The sequence below is a fragment of the Trematomus bernacchii genome, unplaced genomic scaffold (genome assembly GCF_902827165.1).
Source record: "Trematomus bernacchii unplaced genomic scaffold, fTreBer1.1, whole genome shotgun sequence".
NCBI lineage: Eukaryota > Metazoa > Chordata > Actinopteri > Perciformes > Nototheniidae > Trematomus > Trematomus bernacchii.
In genome coordinates this window covers 1,389,095-1,408,158 of record NW_022987735.1, presented here as the reverse complement: position 1 = coordinate 1,408,158, position 19,064 = coordinate 1,389,095, and the positions used below count along the sequence as shown (strand labels likewise).

Here is a 19,064-nt window from a genome sequence, read left to right as displayed (position 1 = left end):
ACCAGACAATGACATTGGATCAGCTGTGACCCAAAGAAAAGGACAAAGACCCCTTTAGAAGGATTTCTTAGGTCACAAGATGGACAAAACAAGGTCAAATCTAGGACATGAACACCACGGAAGCTATAAACGTGGCACTGGTGATTACAATTGCATACAGATACAGACTAATATAGATGGCACTCAATTCAATTTCAACAAACACACTCTGGCTTTGAGAAAAGGGACCACGCCAAATGACAAACAGAAGTGTGTGAGTGAGGAGAGATTATGTTCTATAAGCTGTCTTCAGTCAGTGTTTGCTATCACTCCATACCATTTACTGTGCAGGCCTGAGCTGAGGCTGCAGATCAAACAAAGGAGGAAGAAGCAAACTCTTGGATCACAAGAAGCTGCTTTTAAAAACACCTACATTCTTATATCAACACATTTAGAAGTGTCTCAGTGGGGATCAACAGTGATACTGACAGATAAAGTAAAAAGCATATGCTGCTTCTGGACATTTTTAGATAAGCACAACCCAACTTGTGTTCTAAAAGTGTTTGAATAAGCCATGCAGTATAAGTCAGTGTTTCCAGCAGTCAGTAAAGGTTTGCTTGTCTTACCTCAGGTGCTTTAAGCTGCTCCTGAGACTCTCCCTCTTTATCTGACATCTTGTTTTGAATGTCAGCAGTTGTCCTCACATCCCTCTAAATCAGCCAACAAACAAAGACTTGTGTTAGAGTTAACAACATGTTCAGAGGACGGAGAAGTACTCAGTCCTTGTACTTACAGTAAGTGAAAGTAGAGCTACCAGATTGTAGGAATACTTGGTTATGAGTAAAAGTCCTTTATTCAAAATGTTACTCAAGTACAATTATAAAATTATTAGCAACAAAATATACTTAAAGTGTTTATCAAAGCTGGTGAAGGTGCAGCTAACTTTATTTACTTTGTAAGCTGCAGGATAGCTTGTAAACGTTACTTCAGTGGGTAACTAAAGTCATTTTTAAAATGTGGTTTATATTTCACATCATGTAGTGGAGTAAAAGTACACTATTTACCTTGTTACCTGTAATTTTAGTGGGGTACAAGTACAGCAGTGGCAGACAATTTAATTACTCAATTAAAAAAAACCTCAAGTCCCTCAAAATTGTACTTAACTACAGTACTGTTGAGTAAAGGTACTTATTTACTTTACACCACTGGCATGAACACATCATATGACCCCCCCTCTCACCTGGCAGTAGCCGGTGAGCTGCTCCGCCAGGCTGTGGATGTGCAGCATGTACTGGTGCAGTCTCCGCTGGTGCTGCAGAGCAGAGAGCTGGGCCTCGGTCTGCAGAGCTGTCACCTGGGCCAGCAGGCTCTGCTCCCTGCGGTTCCACCTGAGCCTCTGCATCCGGGTTTCATGCTCCAAAGTGGCGCTTCTTTCCTCCAGCGCCTCGGTGACGGTGCGCAGCGCCTCCACACAGCAGTGCTGCCCGGAGCTCATGTCCTCACCGGAGAGCCGCAGCCCGCATCCTCTCTGACAAACACCTCTACCCGCCTGCAGCTCTGTTTGCGACTCCATCAGGCCTCGGTTTAAAACTTGACAGGTTGGCTCCTTCTCCGCGCGAGCAGTCGGGCAGTCAGCGAGCATAGTTTGCGCAATGCGCGGATAACTTTCCTGGGCAGTACAATGAGTTAGGAGAAAGTTATTTAACAAGTCTGAACACATGAGAGCGTGACAGCACTAAAAAGTTTGACCGGTCTGCGCAGCTCACGCGGGGCTGGGGGCTGCGCCACTCCTGACGCGACATCAGATGAGATGTGAAGTCTGACTGAGGAGAAAACTTCAGCCTGCTGACTCACTTGTGCACTCTGCTCCGGGTCAATGCAATTTTCCTGCATTTCACACACCCAATTTGATATATCTGACTTTATTTTCACGCCTTAAGTAAAAACATCTTTAAAATCTGGTCTTATTGTGAAGTATTATTTAGTTTTGTGCGGTTTTAAATTGTGAGCAGCTGCTGTGCACTTGATGTGTGTTATAGATCCTCACCAGCAGAGGTCACTCTTTCTTTCACATTCTGTCAAATAGTTAGTTCTTGGAAACATGATGTCAAAACTGGATGGAAAAGAGTTATTTAACAGCCCACATCCTGATTGTCTATGGGGTTTTATTGTGCATCACATTAACCCTATATTAAAAGAGTCTACCTCTGGACCAGCAGTGATGACATGTCAGTGAAACGTGTCTCAAGGGGGAGATGGTCCCTCAGTGGTTAAACCCTGGCTTGTAACACAATATCTGCATGTCGACTTTCACTAATAAAGCCTTGAGTCCGGGCCAGTGTTACTTACTGCCTGACACAGCATGACATATTGCAGACATCTCAGAGAAGGGATCACGTTTCAGGTCTCCCAGCGCAGCAGTCTGGTTCTAGTCTGTCGTGCACCACTTTAAAGTATGTTTTGTGTTGTCTGAGCTGTCAGAGAACAGGTGTAGATTTACAAAGACAATAGCAGAATCTGTCCTGGGACTGCACACCTGTCTGCAAAAACACATGCACAAGGAGGTCAGAGGAGTGTATTTTTCCTCCTGTCAATCACCATTAATGAAATAGTAGCTATTGTATTACTCTAAAAAGTGATTTTAACATATTCAATTAGTGTTATTATATGAACTATTTCTCAGCAAATAGCTATATTTCCAGTCTGGACATTGTATGGAGGAGCAGTCAGGATCACAGCAGTCAGGGATATTGTTAGTGTGTTTTTGGGGAAAGTGTTACACAGCCACCTGGGATCAGACCTATCACACAGGCCATATGCTTGGACTGATAAGCCACTGAAAGAAAAGTTATCTCCTTCTTTTGTTCTCTCTCTGAGCTGATTTCAGTGAATAACCGTTACGACCCCCTGATTGAAGGGGAGAGATTTCCAAAAGCTCAATAAGAATCCAAAGTCTGATTCATTTGGTCTGCCCTAATCCATGAAGAGAGCTGATTTCAATCTACTTTTCATCTGCTGGATACCTGATAGGAGACAAAACTGAAACAGCTGTTGCATGCCTGAAAAACTAGACATTGACAGAGATGGCCTTATCTGTATTAGAGGACAGATTGAAAAGCTATCGCTGATATATCTGGTGCTGGTAAAGAGATTTCTCCTGGAGACAAACTTGGTTTAACAAATAAAAAGGTATAAAATCCACCCATAAATACAGCTCTTTATAGAAATACTTGCTTTGATAATAGAATATATCTAATAAATAATAAATGACATTCCAGTTTGTCTTATTTGATGTGTGAGAGCTGCAACACTGCTATAAATATTTCAAATATAACAAGTTTAAAGTTACCATTTTGTGTGAAATATTTTAATCCCAAAGCTGCAAGGACACAGCAGCAGGTGTTGTTTTTCTTTCAAACAAAATTCCTTTTTGTTTAAATGTGTCGGTACATCAAAGAGCAGAGGGAAATCACCAGAGAGTACCAGTTGTCTGACTCAAGTGGAGGATCTGTCTGGATTTGATAGCACTTCTTACAACCTTTGACACATTTGCTTTGTATGTGTGAAATTGTGGAAATGCCAAACAGAAAACATTCTCCTGGGGTGTCGGCTTTGCTTTGGCTTTCATAGATGGACTTCCATTTTTACAATAACATCTGTATTTTAGGTTTGATTCATAACGTATTCACTAGTAAACTCAGGCTGACTTACTGTTAACTTTTAAACTGGGAATCTTCACTTCTCCTTTTCTCTTTAAATGGTATGCAGCTACAGCTTTAATAGTGCAATACAGTAATGGCTCAAATCCACAATCCTTAATCAGTGGATGAATTAATTGTACATTACAGAAATGCAACAAAAGTGCATTTATTGCTTGTATAATACTTAAACAATTCAGAATTTATCCTTAGGGTTTATTTTGGTAATATACTCTATTTACATTATGCATATTCCTACTTGAATTGAGAGTCAAAGTAATATTAGAGATCTCTCTACCCTTGATTAATGACACCAAAATTGTCGTAGACTGATCTTCAAATAATACAAACTCAAGTGCTTATAAGTTGTTTCCATATTATGTGACGTTGTACTTCTACAGTTTAAAGGGAAATATTGTACTTTTTTCCACTACATTAATCCAACACTTAATAGTATAGGTTGTTTTTCAGATCAACGTTTTTACATACATTTACATATATATATATATATATTTATGAGGAATACAGTTAAGAATTGCTTCATTGGTATTTATTTAAGACTTTTTAAAAGGGAAAAAGTGAAGGTTCCCTAGTTCCTCCTTTGTAAGGAACTGTTCTGTGTAACAATACTTCTAAATATGATACTTCATTATGTTTTCATATGTAATTTGACCTCAATTTTGTAAATGTAATTGAGTATTTTCAAGTTGTAGCACTGTTACTTCATTGACCATGGACCGTAAACCTGACTCACACCAATACTCAGACAGAAGTTCTCTGAGCTGCACACACACACTAACAGTCAGAAAGGTTAGTGCAAAACAAGATAACACATGAGAGCATTTTAATGGTTAACTACACTTTTATTGTTCCTTTTCCAGCCAATGAGAGGTTCCAGTTTCATCCCTCACAAGTGCCATTCAAATCCAACGAAGCACTGAACTTCCAGCTAACAGCCAAACATGCCGCCACGGATGCTATCAAACCGCCTCCATCGTGTGTGAGTCTGCAGGACCATTTCTGAACTTGAATGAGTGAGATTCCTTTAGTCAGTTTAAGACTTTCTCCATAAAAGATCCTCTCCCAGAGACATCATATGAGATGACTGGCTTAATGAAGCTTAACAATACAGATTTAGGCTCTACACGGTCTCTGACGTAAAGGGATGTCACTCGGGAATGGAATGTATTTCACATGAAGCTGAGAGGTTGACAAGTTGCTATGATGACGATTTGTTGCAAAGTAATGTACCGCTTCGTCTCCAATGTCATGCATGTTAGAATGTAGAGCCGCCGCTTCGTCCAAAAGTTCAAGGCATTCATGCATTTGGCAACTCTTTTATGATTTGTCGCATGAAGTAAAACTGGGAAAAGCACTTTGTGGTGGATGTTGATATAGTCACAATGTAGAAGCATGGCCAGCATCAGTCTCACAGGAAATGAATCGGAGGAATTCAAAACGCAGCATTTCTTCTCCTCCATTCGAGTGAAATAAAGTTTTAAACTGTCCAAAAACAGTTTAAAACTGTGTGGGTCATGACATACAAATATAATAATAGTAAACAAAAAAACGACAACAGTTGATAATGTTTATATATCTCTGATCACATGTTAATAAAAAGACAAAAACGGTTCAGTGGAAACAACGTCATGAGATTTTGATGGGCTCCACTGACATGGATGGCTTTGCTTTTCGTCTGCTAATGCCAGATAATGAAAAATTATATATACAAGATTACTGTTAAAGGAGCTAGGCAAGTTGTCTTATTAGAAAAGATAAAGTAGCCACAGATGAATCGTACATTGCACAATTATTGGAGGGCATGAGCGTCGCTACCTTTCACTATAACTGTTAATAGTGACTCTCACACAAAGCCATAAACGAGTGAGATGAAATGAAAATGATTACACAAAATAAAATGCAAACATTCTTTACAAAGCACCCACTGGTACCACTGAGGTCCTAATGATACAGTCAAAACAAAAGTGTTTTTTTAGTCAATTCAACAATGACCCAGATGTTGTGGCAAAGCCTTGATCACTGAACCGTTTTACAAATATACCAGAGGTGGCCGGCAATAAAAATAACCACAGTCTTCTGCTGAAGTTTTTAATTGGACACAGCATGTCTGATATGTTGTTCGGTTCACTTCCTGCTCCTATGGTGTGCTATACTGTATATATATATCACTTTTTTAATATGGATCCATTTCGCTAAACTCCAACACACCTTTGAACACTTTTTTAACTCTTCTTCCATGTAACAATGTTGACATGCACACCGTTTTGACAGTGGTTTTCTATCAATTGAGTTCATGTTATGGTTTGTAAAAGAGCACTGATTGCAGGTCAAACCATTCTTCTTTTTGTTCAAACAACATCCATAGCATATTAGATTATTATTGGATACATTATTTCAGCATGACATAGCTTGTTTCTCTATGTTTGTTAACACAAATCAAGGATGGAAGGATGAGATTTGCTTTGACTGTATCTTTGTAACAAAGGGTGTGCTTCATTTAAAAAAGAAAATGCCACTGAATTGCAAGTAAAGAAAGACGTAAAGACATTTTTATAAACTTATACACTTATCCTTCACAGCTACTTGTTTACCTTATACTATGGAATGCACTGTGGGATAGATTTTCTAAAATATCCTAAATCAAATGAAGCCCACATTTCTGAACCAACAGGGTTTTTATCTACAGCATATAAGAAAGGTTGGCTTCATGATGTAAAAAGACTTAACAGCCAACATAAAGTGTAATGCTCACACTTTCAGTCCATTTTAAAACAAGTCATTGTGAAAGATAAGTGCAGTCGTTTATATAAGGCATATTTAAAAAGTTGACTCTTTTGACACCCCTCCAAAGAGGCTTTTTATGGATACATAAGGGATGTCTTTGTCCAATTCTTCCATTTCTGTGTATATTTCCACAAACATATCCCAGAGGGCAGGAGTTGGAATATAACGTCCTGGGGGTTACGGGGTGGAACCAAAAGATAGTGGAAATAGTCCCAAAGTCCCTATAGGCGTCAACCGTAAAGAGTCTCCTTCACGAAGGACAAAGATGGCGCTACATTCAGAGGTTCAGGCAGAGGAGGGCCAGCAGGAGCAGGGAGAGGAGGCTGAGAGCCGGGGCGGCCAGGACCCCCCCACCTGAGAGACAGAGAGAGAAGAAGAAGGGTCAGATTCGGCTTTTCTGCTTATGTGGCATATACAGAATGTGCAATATTTTAAACATGTTAAAATATATATATTTACAATTTCTAAATGTTACTGGCTCATTCGCTATTAGCCTTTTTATTTATATATTATATACAAGTCCACTCATTTTTTGTCTTTTATCTGCACTGTTCCTATGCTGCAGTAATACTGTACATTCCCCGCTGCAGGATAAATAAAGGATTTCTGATTCTGAAAAAATAACAATCAAATTTGTTGCTGATTGTACGGAAGAAATATCTAAATATATCTATTGCGTGTCTTGCTCTCATCCATCAAACTAAAAACCATGTTTGGTGCCTGAAGTGTGATAGTATACCCCGTCTGTGCTGAGATCACCTAAAATGCCCCTTCATTTGTCAATGCCCTGCATTTGAAATCCCCCACAGATTAAATTCCCGGGTCTGTGAAATCGAGCTGTCAGGTGGGTCTGCACTGAGCGATAAGGGATAAGGAAAAGCACAGGAGGGGTTTCCTCTACTCATCAAGATCAATTACAGGGGCTTAAGGCCTCCTCCATCCAGTCAGCCTACCTGTCAGTCCATCAGCCGGAGAGGGGGCTATCAAGGCTTTAGTCACGGACTGTAACGTTTCCCATCTCAGCCCCCCCCCCCCCCCCAATCTAAAGTCTGAAACCCCGAGTGTCAGCGCTGCGGCGGCCCATGGGAACCCTCTAGCTGTGACAGATGATAACCCAGCGCCAACTTTGAACCTTGGATAATCTCAGTAGCAAATGGCAGGCCAGGAATGAACAGTGTCCCTTCAGCAGTGTAGATTTAAAATGTGATTTGATAACTGAAGGCTTTCTTTATTTATGTTCCACTGATGTGAAACTAAACCCAGGTGAAGACAGAATACAGTGGTATCCTCCGCAAGAGATTACACTCTCACTCAACTAGATTTAATTTCAGTGTTCATTTAACACAACACACAATTGAAAGAAAGGGTCTTTCTTCTAAAGAAGTAAGTTGTTAAGTGTCATCGGCTTTTCTGCCACCTTTTTATTTTTTTACTTTATTAGAACAAAGATGACCATAAACAACAAATCAAACTCAGGCAACTTAGACAACCAAAAAATGCGATGTTCATTTAATTTATGCAATATCAAAATTTGAAGTAACTGACGGATCATTACATATTCTTATTTTGTCTATAAGTGATACGTTAAAAAGACCTTAAAATTCAAGATTTGTATTCTACTTTTTTTATTCAAGCTTATCTTTTTCTGTCTTTGCCAAAAAAAGTTTGATTGGTTGTCAAGCTTGAAGAAGGTGTGGTCTAAGAAGTGAGATATTCAGTTTGGTTTCTGTATACGTGCATTTCATTTGTTTTGGATCAAATGGAACCAACTTAAACACAAACATTATACGACTACCACATTATTCAGCATTGTAAACAGAGAGCAGGAATTAATGGTGGAGTGTGTTTGTTACCTGTGACGTAGATTTGTGACACGGCCCCATCCCCCCCCTCTGTGAACGCCCGGACCTCCACCACCCAGTTCCCCCCTTCGGGCAGGGGGAGGTTGATGTACTCCTTGTTGGTTACGAACAGCGTATTCTCGGTGTGCCCCTGCCGCCTGTACAGCACCTGGGTACAAACATGTCATGTATTAGAAATGAAAGGAGCAGCTTCTGTTTACAGTGTGTATAAAAGTAGTGCTGTACCCACTTTATAACCATTTATCGACGCCTCGTTACCAATCGGTTCCACCATTTCCCAGGCGATATTCAATTTGTCGCCTTTAATCTTTTTCCCAATTATTTTGGGAGCTCGACTTGGAGCTGTTAAGACACCAAAAAAAAAGGAAAAAATGGTTTAATTAAATTGAATGATATTGTTGTCAAACAGAATCTGAATACTTTATTTATCCCATGGAAAACTGTGATTTGTAAATAAATGAATCAAATTAAACAGAATACAAAATGTCCAATAATAAAATATGACATAAGTTAAAGTAAAAAAATTCAGATAAAAGATTAAAACATTTTTTGTATATAAACATACTGTAAGAAGTTAAAGTAAAAATGTGCACATTGTACTGCAATATATAAAATGTATATTACAATATACACACAGGTGTATTTGTATAATAATAGTATATTGTAAGTAGGGACTAAACATGACTCTAAGATACAGTACATGTTTTACATGTCGTTAGCTGCATGTCAATGCTAAACTGCTTTGAAGCACAACATACGGGGTCTCTTGGTGAGGATCTGGAAGGGCTCGCTGGCCGGCCCAAATCCTGCAGAGTTGTACGCCCGGACCTCCACCAGGTAGTAGGAGAAGGGCTTCATGCCCTCCAGCCTGGTGCTGTTCTCATTGGCGCTGACCACCACCCTCTGGGCCCCCCCCTCACTGTCCTCTTCACTCCTCCAGTACTTCACCTGGGACACAGAGGAGCAGAGGTCAGAGGATCCAACATCGGCTCGGTTATTAAGTCTAGCTTTTACGACACGTCTAAGAACTAATTTAAAGCATGAGGAGAAAGATAGATGTCATAAACAGGTAAATAAATAGACTTCAGATCGGTTAAAGTTCATTTATAGAACCGTGCAGAAATTAATGGTTGATAAAAACAGAAAAGGAAAATATCTTTAGGAAAAAATGGCTACTACATGTATAGAGCAACATGTTTCTAGTAATGCATAAAGAAATCAAATAAAAAAGTATTTAGAGATTGAAATCTGTGTTGTGATTGTTACCGGCCATGATGTCTGAAAACAGTAGTTAAAAACCAAATCACAAAGATATTTTCCAAGCTGCAACATGAGCCGAACCGTCTTACCCCTCCACCCTATGTTCTACTGACCTGGTATCCGTCTATATTGCTCTGTGCGAGATGCAGCCAGCGCACGGTGCCTTCTGTGGCAGAGAGAGATTTGCCATCCACAATGACAGGAGCTTCAGATGGAGCTGAGGAGAGACACAGTTTGGTGAAAAGGGTGCAGTAAGAGAACCATCTTTACAGAAAACTCCAAAGTATTTTATATGTATGAACATATTGATACACTAATGGATCCATTAGTTACCCTGACTATAAACTATCCACCAATGCTACATTTCTCTCTCAGTAGTGCTCAGGCATCATTTTAGTAAAAATCACTCTTGGCCAGCGTTCCTACAATGGGCCAGAGACACTTCTCCGAGAATTATTGGCCGGTTATACACTGTGTGTTGGCTGTCCCTGCCAGGATACTGTCACTTTGAAAATAAATTGTCATGCGGGGCCTTGAAACGACAACTCATCACATACTGTCATCGTGTTGCACACAGAAACAAACGCACAAAATCAATTCTGCACCACCAGCACACAGAAACAAATGGTCACACCCCTGGAGGCAGAGCAATGTTGCAGGCTTCGCTATAAAATCACAGACGCTCAAACGGCAAGCGTTCCCAAAGTGGGTTACCATGGCAACGGGGCATCTCTGTAACCTATCATGTCTGGGTTGCCAGTGGTTATCTCAACTGTCTGTCAGTGGAAGTTAATAACTAGGCTAAATGCTTTGCATCCTTAGGCGAATTATCAGCTTTCTGGTTCATGCTACATAGATCATGATAATCCCCCCGCAGGGAGAGGCGGAGAGAGGGGAAGATGGGTTCACTTTCAAGGGGGTATTAAAATTCCTCACAACTATACATGAGAACTTTTATTAAATGAGTCCCACTCCATTGGAAACCCTGCTAGTGGTAAGTAGCTGACACTGACAGATTGTAATAGCAGAGTGTTGGCATACTGGAGAGTTCCTCATCCTGTGTGAAAACAGCACCGGGTATATCAGCGCAGCACATTTTCATTTTGTATGCTTCAGCGGTGAGAGTTGTACATCTCTCCAGTGCTTACCGTCCTGTGCAGAGTAAATGCTGGCTGTTAGGCTGAAGGGTCCCTCTCCTCTGCTGTTGAACGCTTTGACCTTGACTTGAAACTCCGTGGATGCAGGGATGGCGGCGTCTTTGTGGACGTAGTGCTTGGCCTGGGGGTCGGCCAGCGTCACCCGCATCCACTCCGCTCCATCGTGTGGTTTGAAGGCCACAATGTAGCCAAAGTTAGGCCCATAGTAGTACTGCGGCTGTACAGGCTGATGACAGAAACATCCAAAATCGAACCGAAGTTTCCACAATCAAAATGATGCATCATATATTCATGCTAATGCTATATACTAGGTTTAACAGCAAGATACAAAAAAAAGGGGGTGGGGAGGGGGGTTGAGGGATTCTAAACACTATTAATTGTACCGTACATGTAGGTGATCCTTTTACCTTGTTAATCATTATTATTTGTATTTTTTATTCAATGTTTTATTTATGTATCTATTTCTTATCGGTCCTGTTTTGCCTGTCCTTACTCGGTTATATTGTCTTTTCTAGTTGGACACCTGAAATGAAGCATTATATCCATCCCACAGGAATCTGTATCACTGCTGTATGTATGCTATTTTATAACTTTTTTATTTTTTATTTAAAGCATATTGCACTAATAAGATCATGTTCACACTCTTTGAGTAATTTACAAAAAGTTGTGACACTTTTCTGGCTCGTCCCTCTTGATTTGTCCTCATGCCTCATTTTCTTCGATGGCACTCTGCTCTTATTCTCACAGCATATGTTGGGTAAGACATGCCTGCATTAGGCACTGCCGCTAACCTCTAAACACATCTTATCCTCCAGCTGCTCGGGGGTTGAAAAGCAATGAGTAAGCCAAGCAAAAGGCAATTTACCCATGAGAGCTAATTCATCAAAGGCTGCGGCGGGGAAATGATTCTGGTAACACATTGATTTTTTTGTTGGTGGTGATTGTTTTGTATGAGATTAACAACACTTATTTTAGTTTAAGGTAAAATAAAATGCATCAGAGTCATGAGAATGTGTCTATCCATATTCTTTTTTTATTTTTTTAAATCTCCCTTGGGCCTGCATCTCACTGTAATAGCTGTGTTATCCTTCAGTTTTCTATTGTCCAACTATATTTGTTTAATTTAATTATATTTGCTTTGTTTAAGCATGTGTCTTCTTCTTTTGTAAAGGAATTTTACAACTTTGATGCTCTGGAATAAAGGTTATTATCATTCTAAGAAAAGATTCTCCTCACACGTTACTGTGAGAAAATGGCCTCGTGTCTCCTTTCTTTGAGCTTTCTTTGAGCTAACTGTATGTTTTGACACTTTTCCCAGTGGAAAGTCCACACTCACCGTCCACGTGATGGTCAGCTCTCTGTTGGTCCCTCCGCCACCGCCCACATCAGAGGGCGCCACCACAGGAACTACAATGAGACGGCAACAGCAAAAACTCTGAGCCCACATGCTTAGAATCCACACAAACAACGCCAACCCACACAGGCTGTAACCTATCCCTGGCAGCAGTACTGACACATCCTCCCTCTGCAAACACAATATCAATATCTTCACCTGAGCCAAATGCAACACCTTTATGTCAATTTGGGAATCTTGCCACTGAAGGAAACAGAGAGGCAAAGGTTCTCTTGTTTTGCCTCGAGTTTAGTAGCTAACTCTCAAGGTATGGTTATTGTTTTAAGAAAGGTCAGAGTAGGCCTGTGATTTCCATTTTATAATTGAATTTCAGTATACAGTTTCAGCAAAGTGCTCATTTGTAGCGGTTTGTGTGGTGAGTTTGGCAGCCGGCTGCTGCTGTAGGAAGTACAGCTTCATGGGATTTCTGCTGACTCATTTCTGCAGCGATACTTAGCGTAAGTAAACAGTGCTAAAAAGAATAAATAACAGAATGGAAAGCTGGATTGTAGGAGCTCATTTCCATGACCTTTCAAGTAACTCTGAGGCTTCATACTGGATACTCTTATGGATGAATGGTAGCTCAAAGTCAGGACATTATCTTACTTGCTTCCAGGGTTTTCTCTTTATGTGACGGGCTGCTTGGCTCTCCTGTCCCCAAGGTGCTGGTGGCGATCACTCTGAACTCGTACTCAATCCAGGGGATCAGATCCGCCACTGTGGTCATCTCTGTATTCCCTTCTACATCTGCAGGAGCTAGAGAAAAAAAAAACACAGATTTTAATGTACAGTGCCAAATTGTCAGGGTTATAGCACGGTATGTTCAAATAATGTACACCATAGGTTATGCTATCCCTCTATTTAACAACAATGTTCTTAAAACAACAATAAAGTTTCATTTTTGGAGTCAATTCCTATATTTGAGGTCCTTGAGGCATGACTTTAGCCATTTTTAAAGTCACATTTACAACTGTATAGGCCTAAAGTATAACTATGTGGCATGACCCAAATGATTGTAACACCAGTGCCAGCTCAGCATTTAGCTCGCAGTGTTTATTTGACAAAGCAGTGTGCTGGAGTTTCTCACATGTCGTGGCATTCTTCCAGACATCCTTTGAGAAGGAGTCCCTGTACTGGATGGTATATTTGGTGATGGGGTTGTGGTTGTCTGCTCCGCGGCTCCACTGCAACATTACACTCTTGTCAGTTTTGTTCATCACTCGCACCCCACCTGGGGCTCCGGGGGGACCTGAGGTACAGAAAATAATAAGAGACACGTTAAAAGGGTTATTTGATGGATGATGAACAGTGTGGCCGCAAAGATGTGTTGAGTTTAGCGACACTGTCCCTTACCCTTCACAAGTACAAATCCTCTAACAGGATAACTTTGAACTTTTCCCGATAGCAGATAGTGAACATTTAATTAATCACAAAGACAGACAGAAAGAGGGTATAGTTCTACTAACAGAGCTTCATCTTATTCAAGCTCATGGGGAAATTCTTAGCTACGGTACTGAACCGTTTATCAACTTTATACTTCAACACCAGTCTTCAAAAAGCTGACTGCATATGAAACACAGCACATCAAACCCTTACATTCTTCTACTTTAAAAGACATCAGCGAAGAATGATGGATTAAGACATTACATCTTAAAGCCCATTGACATGTACGAACTAAAACTTAAGCACAAGCGTTTGAATCCAGTGTTTCTGTTGGTCCTCCTGCTCTCCTGGATTCTTCCTAAGGAACATAAAAACGGCCTAATAGAAAAGCCAGACTGTATCAAGGTTAGCTTCCCAACCCGCAGCCTCAGACATCAGCCAGGATTTACTTTTTTTTTTTAAAGTCTTGAAACTAAGCTGAGACAAGTAAGGCGATTAGAAATCCAAAGCTTCTGACCCTTCAGCTTCCCCTCGCCTAAGGAGTGAAAGCAAAGACGGTGAAAAATCTCATTGCAAGAAATGAAAAGTACATGCACATTTTAAATGTCCGTACAACAGTCACAAACAACTAGCCTGGCAACATGTTTGAACTGATGAGTGTTTTAAACTTACTGACATACTATTTATCTAATATATCACATTCCAATTACTTGTATAGAGACTATTCTTGCACTATTTCTATTCAATTTTATTTGTATCTACTTGCACTATTTTATTTGTTTTATTGTGTTGCACTGTTGACATAACTACACTGTAGCTATGTACAAATGACAATAAAAGCCTTGAATCTACTGTTTAATAAAGTTCATGGATAGTTTTCATAATCCAGAGACAATTACATTAACCCGGCCACATTTCAACACGGTTTCAGGCAAGACTGTAACATTACCCTAGAATAACACACACACCCGTCATATGAAAACAGCTCTTCTCCCTATCTGAAATCCCTACTAATAACAAGCTACAGGTGCAGAGCTGTGTCTTTAGCTCGGGCGATCTCCTGACGCAGATCTGCTTCCTCATCTGCCGTGATAAATGGCCGTCTTTCATCTCTCCCTGGCTGCGCTCCGGACCGCTGGCATTTGGCACTCCATTAGGAGCGGCCCAGGGCCTGTGTTTTGCTTCTACTCTGGGAAACGTTACAGTCAGCTGCTGTGCTTTCACCTGGCCATCTGTCAACACCTGCTCAGAAAGCAGCAGCGGCGGCAGCACACCCAGCGCACAACAGGGATCACCGGCAACCAGAGCACTGCTAAGAGTTCTTGGGTTGCTCTCTGAAGAGGCCCTTTGTCCACCAACACTAGGCCTGTTTCAGGACCCGAGGGGAGGCTGTAAGGCAAGCCCTCACTCATCAGGAAGTGGAGGCTGAAAACAGAGCCTAATGAATCATCCAGGAGGTGAAATACAGTAGATGACAGACAGAGTGCAGCGGAAGAGGGGCAGTGTTTGTTTTGCACGTGTTGACGTCCGTATGTGGCTGGGAGAGTAAGAAGTGAAATCATCAGCACTCTGTATCAAAACACTGTGATTAAAGAAAGAAATCTATGATGATCTACACACTTAAGTAATCAAATACTCATCACATGGCATTACACAACTGATTTCCACAAACAGGGTAGTTGCTGTTATGCTCACAGCCCTACAAAAAGTGTTACTTTATTCAGTTATAATGAAGACAAGTGGGCGCTGACACGCATTCAAAACCCTTCCTAATGCTCCATTCAATTTAATCAACTCTACAACTATTTCTAAAACCAGAAAAACCCAACCCAATCGTCTTTGCCTGGCTGAGTTCCTGAATTAAAACCTTTTTCTGGCTCTTTCTCTTTTGATTTCCTTCGCATTGGGTCTCAGGGTCGAAAGGTTATCTGGCAATAACAGCTACGGTCTGGTTACTTTGAAGAAATTAACTCATATTCGAACATGCACTGGATAACGTACTCTGTCTACTTTGCCTTTTTTCCAACACGTGGTCTGACAATAAGGAGTTGGGGAAACATTTTAATGAGTAGTGTAGAAATATGTGTCTGATGAAGTGTGGAATGATTTTGTCTTCGGTTCAGTTTAATAAGCTCGAATCAAACCCCTAGGAAACTTGGCTTTAATCGTTTGTATTTCTATAAAACATTATATATTCATTCAAAAGTAACCATCAAATATTACATTTTAATAGCTAGTTATTAGGAGTTTAACAGTCAAAAACCGCTGCTTTATCAGGTCTGAGTTGGCAGAGTTCAATCCGATTTGATGCAGTACCCAAACAATCCAAGAATGATAATAAAATAAAACACAAATTACAGAAATCTCTTATAAAAATTATAAAACAACTGTGAGAACTTTGACCGAGAATATAGTTTAAAAGTGAATCCCCATCTCTCAGAGTAAATTGATAAAATATGTCTTCAGAGATTTTGCATCATTTTATATACAGTGTAACTGCATCATTTATGACTCACCCCTGACAACCAGGTGGGCCGAGGCGGTCATGTTGTCGATGGGGGTCTGGGCAGTGCAGGTGTAGCGTCCAGTGTGCTTCAGATGGACGTTCTTAATCAGCAGCTCACCGTTTGAACTTCCATTCTGCATACAAAAACAAAACAGACAACAGTTCATTGAGGACCTCAGCAAAGCTTTCCCTCTGTGTTCCTGTCGGAGCACAATTGTAATGTGTCAAAAATATGAAAAAGGACATTTCAATCACTAAGGTAATCCTTCAAGACAAAACGTGAGCATCCAATTAGGTGAACTGAACATGGGCTTGAAGCTAAAGGTCTTCACCTGTTTTCCTATGAGGAAATGTCAAGTTCCAGACAGTGTTAGCTCTTATTAGCACTCTCGCTGCAGAAAGGTTAAACCATCACAGAAATCGACTTTAAAATACATGACTGCATTTAACTCTGTTTGAGAGTCAAATTGGCTTTGCAATTGCAACACAAACAGTATCTGTAACTCCTGGACCCCATTTCTACGAGGGGAAAATCCTCCTTGTGTACAAAAATGGAGTATCATCAATCACAATCATAATAGCGTTTGCCCACTTGGCACGCAGAGTGACAAATGAGAAATGCTAACCGCTAACTGATGCTTTGAGCTGCACTTAGAGCCAAAGTGAGTCATGTCAACAATAATGGATGTAAGCGGAAATTGCTATTAAATTGATATAAAATGCACTATTCCACTCAGGACAGGGATGAGAAATGACTTTTGGAATCATACACATTTAAAGCAGGCTGTACTTTTCCATTTCAGGTATTCCAATAAAAATACTACGGACATTGACACAACTTGAAATATGACTCCAGGCTGGAGCTGAGCTGAGCGGTTTGGGTAGAGTTGGCGCTAAACTTCGATTATTTATGTAAACGTTTCTTTAAAATACTTGAGGACCAGCATCATGTCTCACCAGGGTGCGTTCATAATGTTGGCTTTCCTTGTGTAGGTCAATCACCCGGCCATCCAGGGACCAGATGAAGGTGATGTCAAGAGTGGTGTCATGTGACGCTGCACACTGCATCGCGATGGTCTCACCCACTTTGACGTCAGCATTGGCCGGTGCCAACGTGATCTTAGTGGAATCTGGGGAGGAACGCAAGGGGATGAGAGTATCAGTGATGATGAAAAATAGATCAATCCAGGAGTAGAAACTTCATTAAGGTACGAAATGGAAATGTGATTTAATAGATTAAAACAAATAACAGGTGACTTACTTAGGAATCCAAACAGTCAAATACTGAAGTAGACACATCTGTGGTACAGTACTCTGATGATGTGTAAATTAGTGTTAAATAACTAGAACTGTTCAATGTGCACAAATGTCCAGAAGAGGGCAGAAAAGAGCTATAAATAGAGGTGTGACGTCTGGGATTTCATGTCTAAAGAAAAAATAGCTCATAGCAATTTGATTATTTGCTATTCAATAAAACTGTCTCAAAAAAGGTTCATAATTCAAACAATTTTTCTCATTTCTCATTGAACAGTGTAAGGTCACATCTACTCTAATCCAAAGCAATCCCCTCACGCCTCTGTCCTTGGGGAGCGACTGAATATCCAGCCTGTATACTGTCACTCTGCTCAGAGGGACATAATTCAACAGTAGACATTTGGAGGTCAGGGCTGTTTGCTTGGACCCAGAGTGACAGGAATGATTGCCAGCAAAGGTCAAAGCATCACTGGAAACAAGAAGTCTAAAGAGAGTTATTAATTTGGCATGTCTTCATTACCTGTGACCAACAGATCCCCCGTGCTGTTGGCCTTGCCCCGGTCGTTCTCGGCGAAGCAGGTGTAGCGTCCTTTATCTGCCCGCGTCACGTTGAGGATCTCCAGGCTCCCATCCTCCAAGATGAACACCCTGAGAAGGAAAAATAATTCATTCTTCACACACTGTTGAGAAAGAGCTGTAATATAAAATATTCAGCACGATATGGAGGTCAAAAGTCCAGAGTATGTTTTCCTATGCATGATGAAAATTGATGAAAGTAGTAGGCAGTTCCCTAATGGGATGTAGGGCTTTTCAAGAAACAGAATGTGAACTTGAAACTATTCAGCAACATTAAATTGAGCTAACAGCAAGGCAATATTGTTTGATTTTCTTCTGCATATTTCATATTCATGCATGAAAAATAGCATGGTGCCTGCTGCCCCAGCACTACTCCACACAGACAGTCACCATAGAGATTAATAATAAGGCATTAGCTGCATAGTCATTTTGCTGCACCTCCTCTATGTGAGTTACTGTGGTGCATGGGGGGGGGTGTAGGGTGGGGGAAAGGTTTTGGGGTTTTAGAGCTCACAGATTAGGCTTGTTTTTTTCAGTGAGGAGCACAAGACAGGGTTTACACATCCGGTCTGTCCATGCTGATGAGCTTGAGAATGAGCTTAATGTCAGCCGCTGACAGACAGCAGAGCAGTGCTCAGCCGGCGCTGACAAACAACAGCTCTAAAGACTTTACTGGCACAAAGTAAATTTAGGATATCTAGAGCTGATTTAGATCCCTAATATCCCCTTACTGTTTTCCAGAGCGGATCCCCTCTAGAGTCGAGAGACATTCCTTTCTCAGACACTCGTCCTTGAGGTGATACTGTATGACCCAGATGTGTCTCTCAGTCACAGAAAAAGCATGATGAATATTTGCATTTAAAACTGCAGTACAAAGGAAAACTCTGCCGTGATAAACCACTCTGAATGAATAAACAATATGTACGTATAAAAAGACAAAAGGAAGTATGCTGTTTATTTAGAGAGCGCTCACCTGGTAGAGTTGGAGAGCAGCTCGGTGCCTTTGCTCCAGGAGAAGGTGGGCTTTGGAGCCGCTTTTGGTCGACATTCAATCACCACACGGCCATTTTTAGGTGCCATCAAGTCCTTCAATGGGTTGTGTTTAAATGTGGGAGCACACGCTGAGGAGGGACAGATTGGATTATTCATCACAAACTTAGTAGAATATGCATTAACTGCAGGCATGCATAT

The 19,064-nt window shown here is 40.8% G+C and overlaps 2 protein-coding genes across 5 annotated transcripts in view; both read right to left on the bottom strand.

Annotated features, from left to right (window-relative positions):
- Positions 1-1,719, bottom strand: part of LOC117494958 (PDZ domain-containing RING finger protein 4-like) — a 111,404-nt gene extending 109,685 nt beyond the window's left edge. The window contains exons 1-2 of the mRNA XM_034145987.1: positions 1,220-1,719; positions 606-689 (exon numbers count right to left, since the gene is read on the bottom strand). Coding sequence (XP_034001878.1) covers positions 606-689; positions 1,220-1,699 — 564 coding nt within the window. The 5' untranslated portion in view covers positions 1,700-1,719. The remainder of the gene's footprint in view (positions 1-605; positions 690-1,219) is intronic.
- A 2,800-nt stretch (positions 1,720-4,519) lies between these two features.
- The window catches only part of LOC117494957 (contactin-1a-like), a 65,142-nt gene continuing 50,597 nt past the window's right edge, over positions 4,520-19,064 (bottom strand). For all 4 annotated transcript variants that reach the window (XM_034145984.1, XM_034145983.1, XM_034145986.1 and 1 more), the window contains 13 exons: positions 18,847-18,994; positions 17,818-17,945; positions 17,001-17,173; positions 16,054-16,177; positions 13,242-13,403; positions 12,761-12,910; positions 12,098-12,168; positions 10,753-10,987; positions 9,718-9,821; positions 9,103-9,292; positions 8,574-8,686; positions 8,336-8,492; positions 4,520-6,836 (listed from right to left, as the gene is read on the bottom strand). In XM_034145984.1, the coding sequence (XP_034001875.1) occupies positions 6,760-6,836; positions 8,336-8,492; positions 8,574-8,686; positions 9,103-9,292; positions 9,718-9,821; positions 10,753-10,987; positions 12,098-12,168; positions 12,761-12,910; positions 13,242-13,403; positions 16,054-16,177; positions 17,001-17,173; positions 17,818-17,945; positions 18,847-18,994 (1,832 nt within the window). In that variant the 3' untranslated portion in view covers positions 4,520-6,759. The remainder of the gene's footprint in view (positions 6,837-8,335; positions 8,493-8,573; positions 8,687-9,102; positions 9,293-9,717; positions 9,822-10,752; positions 10,988-12,097; positions 12,169-12,760; positions 12,911-13,241; positions 13,404-16,053; positions 16,178-17,000; positions 17,174-17,817; positions 17,946-18,846; positions 18,995-19,064) is intronic.